Raw genomic sequence first — 7,695 nt, 5'->3', positions numbered from 1 at the left:
TTAAAGTTTCAGTTTGGACTTTGAAAGCACAGAAGTTGTAAAAGAAAAACCTTATGAACAAGACATTTGAAAAGAAATCTTGTTTTTCATTGTGGCATTAATTCGTGCTAAATAACTGAAGTAACTGTAATCATTGTCTCTACGTTGTGAGGAGTCTTTTCCATTCACCGCGTCAAACTTGAAAAGGTGCCAAGTAAACATGGGAGGATGAACGTGGTCTTAGATCTGGAACTGTACCGTTCATCGTTGGTTTTTATCCCACCTCTCAACACAAAAAGGCAAACACGATCTTTTCCATCTACATATTATGAACACGTAAACAGAAAGGACTGAAACCAACATACATGGAGAGCACTTAAACTCATCAAGCTCCTTAAAACATGTTAGACTGTCGTATTTGTCTGAAAACTCCTGAAAAGTCCCACTCCCGTCATTTTTCTGATCTATTTTCAAAGCCTTCCCAGTGGTCTGATAAGTATGACTATGCTATTTTTTTAGCCAAAATCCAAAAATCTGTGTCGTTTTCTAGAACATAGTTCCTGCAGAGCGGCAGGAGATAATTAGAAATTCCCCTCTGAGTTTGTTGGCACAGAGTAAGCCTGCCCTCATTTCCCATCATCCATCTGTTTACACATACTCCTTCTAGCTTACAGCCCCTCACAACCCCAACGTGTATCATCACTCTTTGTCTGCACGTGGATGCATCAGAATGGAGCGGAGCAGGGAGCTTGTAGCTCGCCGACTGAAATTTGTACGCAGCAACTGCGATCTTTATAAACCGTTTTCTTTCGTCTGCTCCTGATTAAGAAATACTCAGAAATGTAATTTTAAGCTTACTTTTCTTTATGTATGTCTTCTATCATCAGGGGGGAAAAAGCCACAAGAAGATGTTAAAAACGCCAAAAACATAATTTCATTGGAGTGGGCCTTTAACCTGTTGAGATTGGCCAAGAAAAATATCCATATTTGTTGTGAATCTCTCTGGAGCTGAAACTATCATAAACAGATCACGTTAAAACTCCTCCATCTCTTTAAAATGTGCTACATGAAATAATAATTGACATGTTGAGATGAAAGCTCTCCATTCACAGCTTGAGCTCTTAAGTCTTGAATCAGGGCAAATTGTTTTTTTTTTCTTCTCCTCGTCCTGCAGATCAATGGAGTCATGTGCCCATCCTATTTTAGACAGATGTATTCGTTGCCATAGCAAAGTTTCCAGGGAAACCGATCAGCCGGTTTAAACCCGCAGAAAGATGTAAAAGAGGAGGAACAAAGAAAGAAAGAAAGAGAGGACGAATTCTGTGGAAAAGTCACACATGAGCGACGCGGGTTGGTCTGACTGATGATCTGCTGCGCGTTGCTGATCCAAATCAGCTGACTTTGTCTTTCGGCTCAGAGGAGCATCCGTGTTTTAAAAAGCAAAGTCTGTAACCTCTGTTTTGATTAACTGCCTTATTTCCCAAGAGAGAAATCAGCTTTGATTCATTTATTTGTTTGAAAAAAGCGTGAAGGAGAGGACTTTTACGCAAAGGCGGAAACTCCGTTTGAACCGTCGCAACTTCAGCTGCAGCGGCCGCGTTTGGAGCAGCGGCTCCTGCTGCCAGACGGGGATGGCGGAGTTTGATCTTATTGGTCAGCTGCAGCTGTGCGCCGTCGATAAAACGCACGACTGGAGCTCCGGAGCGGAGAGCGTCTGATGCGCAGAGCAGCGGCGCCGCGGAGCGCACGGACACATCCGAGGAGGAGCTGGAGGAGGCGGAGGGCACCTGCTGCTGCTGCTGCTGCTGCTGCTGCTGCTGCTGCTGCTGCTGAAGGAGCAAATGCAAAGCTAAAGAGAACACCTCCTCCTTTCCACCTGTGTGAGTACCTTTCTCCATTAGGCTGCCAGACACGCAGGTTCTGGTTCTGGGGAGGAAACTCGGGCGCAAACTGGAAGCCTACTGGCACCTGTTGAACGCATCTTGGTTTGTAACTTTCTGGAAGACGAAGGTGAACCTACTGACTTACTAAAGAACAATAATTCGTTTCAGATTAAAGCAAATAGAATTAAGAAAGGCATAAAGCCACTTTTGTCTCCGCCGTGCCTGAGAGCAACAATCGAGGTTCTGCAGAGAGAAAACTGCTGTTTTGGGAGATTCATATCAAAGATCATTAAACCAACCAAGAATATCAATTAAAAACGTTCGTTTTATTGTTTTTTTAACCTGAAGCCACTTATTGAAGAACGCTCTGCACAGTAAAGGAGAAACGAGATTTCCAAACGCATCAATTGAAGATTTGATGCGTTTTTGGTGGATTTTGTGACGTTTCATCAGAGAAATTGATCTTGCTGAAGCTGAAACTTCTTTCACTCTGATGGATTCGGCTTCGTTAGGGGCAGCTTCACATTCGTGTTTAATGTTTGTGTTTTTCCCGTTTGTTGTGATTTTTCCCACTTTGCTTCACACTTTTTTGTGTGTCAGCATTTGCGGGGTTCTCTCCTGTTGGAAGGTTTGCGTCTGACCATTTATCCCTTCCTCCGTGTTTGCTGCTCCTTCCAGACGCACCTGACCAAACCGAACCGAACCATGTGGGTCCTGGATAAGATCCGCGGGTCAGTGGAGACCGGCGTGATGCGACAGGGGGAAGCCGGGGACAAGAAAGGCGCAGCCCCCTACAGCAACGTGCTCACTCCTGACAAGATCCCGGACTTTTTCATTCCTCCAAAGCTGGTCAGCTGCCCCCCTGAGCCCGAGCCCCCCAAGTCCAAAGAGGGACTGCAGCCGTCCACGTCAGAGCAAACCATTGCGGGTGGGAGGAAGATCAGCAGCCCGAGGAGCCCCCGCTTTGTGGCTAAGATCGCAGGAGACACAAAGAACTTGTTAAGAGCAGCAAACCGCCACATCATCCAGATTGAGAGCGCAGATGATGTTGTAGCTGGAGACACCAACGCGGACCCCCAGTCTCAGACGGCCATGTCTCTGCCGTACGTCCCCAAGACGCAGACCTCTTATGGCTTTGCGACCCTGAAAGAGAGCCCCCACACCCGCCGTAAAGAGTCTCTGTTCCACTGCGAGCTCACCAGTCCCATCACCTCCCCAAACGCGCAGAGGAAGGCTGCGGGCAAAAGCGGCGACGCGGGGAACCATCTGAACCCCGCAGACCTGAACACCTCCCACATGAACCCCTACAGGTATTTCAGCGGAGGGGAGAGTGACACCTGCTCCTCAGCGGAGTCCTCCCCCTTCAGCTCCCCGCTGCTCTCGCGCTCCGCGTCCTTGCTCAAGATCTTTACGCACGAGACGCAGGCCAAAGTGGTGAAAGCCAAGCGCACCTTAGCGCGCCACAGCTCCCTGTCCACCGACGAGTGCAGCTCCGCCGAGCCCAGCCCGAACGTCCAGCGGCGGCTGCACGTGCCCTCCCTCCACGGAGGGGCGGCGGCGCCCGACCACGGCCTCCAGCGGGAGCACACCATCAACCTGCACAAGGGGGGGTCGCTGAGGATCTGCGCCAACTACGACTCCAGCACCTCCCGCCTGCTCATCCGCGCGCTGGCGGCCGAGAGCCTGTACGACAAGCACGTGGACATCAAGAGCATCCACTGCTGCGTGTCCGTGTACCTGAACCCCGGGAAGCTGCAGAAGCAGAGGAGCAACATCATCAAGAACAGCCGCAACCCCGTCTTCAACGAGGACTTCTTCTTTGACTCCATCAGCTCCACCCAGGTGAAGAGCCTCTCGGTCAAGTTCAAAGTGGTGAACAAAGGCACCAGCCTGAAGAGGGACACGCTGCTGGGGGAGAGGGAGGTGCCTCTGACAAAGCTGCTCTCAGGGCTCTGAGGAGGAGAGCATGAAAGTCCAACACAGCAAGTTGCGCATGTTTCTAAGCGGTTTATTCAACCTAAAGCCGAAAATGTTCCCCAAAAGTGTAAGGATGTCAGAAAGAAAAAAAAAAGACTCAATCTCATAAGAAGAGTAGCCTCCTTCACGCAGAGGAGGTCTCATGCTGGTCAGGGCCGTCCCAGCCCCTTCATCCATCTGTCAAACCTTTGAGCGCGCACATCCACTCACACATGACAGCATTTCAACCCGAACACGCACTTTTCGAGCCAGATCCGGTTCTAAGGTTCGGCGTCCCTCCCAGGCGGTCGGTCGGTCGGCCGGCCGGCGCGTGCTCGTCGCGCGCAGCGGGATCTGCTTATTGAAATGCCGCTGGAGCGCATGGCCGCGGTGGATCAGCTGCACCGCCAGCCTCACCCAGACGCTTGCGCGTGCCCTGAAGAGGCCCTGATGTGCAAATGAGGCTTTGATCTGCACGATTTAATATGCACATCAAAAATAGAAATACGCTATGATTAAGTAAGCAGCGTGACTGCCAATGTAAACGCGGCTTAATGACTCGACGCTGCCCAGCAGCTGTCAGCTTTACAGGCCCAAAACTCTGAGCTCACCAAAAATCAAAGATTCTTATGATCAGTGATCCACATTTACCAGTTCAAAGGTTAAACTGGAGAACTGAGAAGATCTTTTCTGGAACAATAGACATCACTTTTCTGTCCCTCTCTGGCATCTTTCCTCCAAAATTTGGCAGCTTTTATTATTTTGGTGAAGTTTTGGAAAGGCAGAAATTAAAATACGGGCGACTTTGGTTTATAAGCAATATCGTTGTTAAAGTTAAATGTAACCTTTTTATGTCACTTATTAAAAAAAAAAGGCTTTGTATTGCTTTTCTTCAAGCAGTAACATTAAAGTCCCACTCCGATCCTCTTTTGATCTGTTTTCAAAGCGTCCCTGGAGGTCATTTAACTATTATTCTAATGTTTTTAGTCTGAGTTGTGGGCGGGACCATTAGCGAGTAGTAAGCCCGACCCCTCTTCCCATCATCCATCTGTTAACACTTTCTCAATCTATTTTACAGCCCCTCACAACGCCAGCCTAACATTTCCTGAGCAACAAAAATGCCAGCATATCAGATTTACCCACCCGTCCAGTTCTGATCCAGATTTTAGCTCAGACCGGGAAAACAAAGACGATCATGGATCTATCGGTCTGCAGGTGGATGATCAGAATGGAGCAGAGCAAGGATCATGTAGCCCACACAGCACATTTTCTATGTCACAAATAAACCTTCTTCAAACTGTATATTTGTTCATCTGCTCCTCTTTCACAACAATTTGAATAAATTAATACTCTTTTATTATGTTCTTCCTCCATCATTAGGAAAATGCCACACGAACATGTTAAAAAACACAATGTTCATCGGAGTGGGTCTTTAAGTTAAACAGTACTTGTCGTAAGCACCTTAGAAAAAAAACAGGACAACTTTAAAACAAAACAAGAAAAAGCACAAATCTGCAAAAGTATAAAATGAACTGATTTGAAATCTTTATTGTTCCTTCATCTGCAGCAGAAACTGTTTTCTCTGCAAGAACCTTAGACTCTAGAGGTCATCGAGGTTTCTAGAGGGTCTTCAGTCATGAGGATGAACGAATGGATAAAAAAATCTTCTGCCGACTCAACTTTAAGCTGCTTGTAGTTTACATGCATAGCTTGGATGCTAGCAAACCCAAATGTGTAGCTAAACACCTGATTTCCACCTTCAGACTGCAGTGACTTCCATCATTTCAAAACTTTCTGACCGACACAAAATAACTTTTTCCCCCTGTGATTTTAGTGCAACATTAAAGAAAACGAAACTTTTGAACGATTAGAACTATTTTTTTAGCTAAAAAAAAGTCTGACAGCACGATGAGAACACAGTTCAGGCGTTTAAACAAAAGATTTGAAACGAGTTCAGAGTTTAAAGGATGAGAAAGTGACTCTGGTGACGAGGAAGTGTCAAATGGAAAGCTCATCCTGCTTGATGAACTGCTGTGAGCCGCGCGGACGTTCCGGCTGCAGACTTGCTTCCTCCAGGTTTGGGCAACTTGATTCCATCTTGTGCGTCTGATCCGTGCCCAGCTGTTGTCAGTCTGCTGCCGGGCGGGTTAGATTTAGCTGCAGGACGACAATACCTGCAACAATAAAGCCGTTTTGGACCTAAAGTTCTGGTATTTATGAGAAAGAGTCCCATAAAACCCATTTTAGTTTGTGTGTCTGCTGGCAGCAGGACATGATGTAACAGAAGCGCGTTTTTAAAAGAGTTCAGTCGTCAATATGCAACCACGCTTCAGCCTTAGTCACTGTGTTGGTGGTAGATGCAACCGTGTGCATGTAACTCTGTTCAACGTGCCGTTTGAGGAGATTCCTGCTGCAGTGAGTTCCAGCTGCGTGGCTGGAACGTGTCACTGATGTTTGCATGACACGCTCAAAGCTTCACCAAACCCCAAAGCCTTAAAGTGTGAGACTTTCTGATCAGCATGATTGTGTCCAGAGATTTTATATGTGCAAAACGGATCAGGACGAGTGTTGGTTTTTTAAAAGACTCTCTACACATCTGTTGGATTTGTACTGTTTTTATATTTTTCAATGACGGTTATTTATGCACCTGTGAGTGAGAAACACCGATGAGTGAAAGTTCAGCTCCTGCTTTTTTTTTTTGAAGCAAAAAATAATTTTAAAAAAAGGAAAAAAGACAAGATGGAAGTGAAGGAACAGTTGATGCTTTTATTTTTCTCCACTTTTGGTTGGAAACATCAGAGAAACCTTTGCAGCTTAGAACAGTTTTGGGAAAAATGTAAGCAAGCCGGATGTTGTGGGTGTCGGGTCAGATTTTGGGTGAGGGTCTCCCTCACCTGGAGGATGTGGCCTCGGTTGCAGCTCTGCAGGTGGGGTTCCCTGTAGATCCTGAAGATTCTGAATAATGCAGAATCTTATTGATTCATTTAAACCATTGCATTTAAAGGAGGATTGGCCCCTTCAGATAAAACATCTAATCTACAACAACAGATAGAAAAATAAATTGAAAAACTGGGGGAAAAAAATCAACAAACGATCATGTTTTGTACATTTTTTTTACGTTTCTTTCTTCTTTTTTTTTATTAATTTGAGGTGGTTTACATATTATTAATATGTGAAAATAATTCATTTGGGCCCCAGGAACCCCTTAAATATGTCATCTAGATGTTTCAGGTGATGCATTCTGGGTAGTCCGAGGCTTTTCTTTCACTGTCTTAAATGATATCTTTATTGCCAAAATGCTGGTCGTCTTGTTTCTGTGATATTTTTGAAACAGCAAACTAAATTCTGAGCATCTGAACTGCGTCTCAAATGAATGCATTTGCAGAAATTTAGATTTTCTTCTGAGGATAAATTGATTTTTTCTCACATCTGTTTATTTCTGGTTGAGAAGCAAATTATTTGTTGTTTACCATTTGGCACATACCGTCAGGGGTCGCCGCAGCAAATCAGCTTTCACCGATTCGCACAGGCGGTCTGGCCAAGATCTTTGTGCCGGACGCCCTTCCTGACACAAACCTGTATTTGATCCGGGCTGGGGACCGGCACAGGGAGATCCAGACTTAGGTCAGTGACCCTTCATTTGGGTGTTGCTGACAAAAGTGGGACAGAGACTCCTTCCCCAGCATCATTCATGCAATGGCTGATGCTGTGTTCATCCACATCATCCATCCAGACTTGGAGAACTCGTGGAGTTTGTGAACCTGCTGAGGAACCGCGTCAGCATCCAGGCTGGTGGTGACGTGAAAACCCGCTCTGGTGTCATTGGCTGTTTGGCTATCGGGCTTTGAATGGTTTTGAATGGAAAAAAAGAAACATG

The 7,695-nt window shown here is 46.1% G+C and overlaps 1 protein-coding gene across 2 annotated transcripts; it reads left to right on the top strand.

Annotated features, from left to right (window-relative positions):
* Window positions 1–1,301: 1,301 nt before the first annotated feature.
* On the top strand, window positions 1,302–5,120 carry LOC101157933 (C2 calcium-dependent domain-containing protein 4C). 2 transcript variants are annotated; one of them, XM_011474524.4, is made up of 2 exons: window positions 1,302–1,859; window positions 2,541–5,120. In XM_011474524.4, exon 2 carries the CDS (start codon window positions 2,568–2,570, stop codon window positions 3,816–3,818), a length of 1,251 nt encoding a protein of 416 aa, XP_011472826.1. In that variant the 5' UTR covers window positions 1,302–1,859; window positions 2,541–2,567; the 3' UTR covers window positions 3,819–5,120. The 2 variants fall into 2 exon arrangements, with proteins under 2 accessions (XP_011472826.1, XP_078802465.1); XM_078946339.1 differs by lacking the exon at window positions 1,302–1,859 and adding an exon at window positions 1,866–1,989.
* Window positions 5,121–7,695: the final 2,575 nt, after the last annotated feature.

The sequence above is a fragment of the Oryzias latipes genome, chromosome 4 (assembly GCF_053564925.1).
Source record: "Oryzias latipes strain Hd-rR chromosome 4, Olatipes_Hd-rR_3.1".
Lineage (NCBI taxonomy): Eukaryota > Metazoa > Chordata > Actinopteri > Beloniformes > Adrianichthyidae > Oryzias > Oryzias latipes.
The sequence above is the reverse complement of the archived record's forward strand: the minus strand, read 5'-3'. Positions and strand labels throughout refer to the sequence as shown.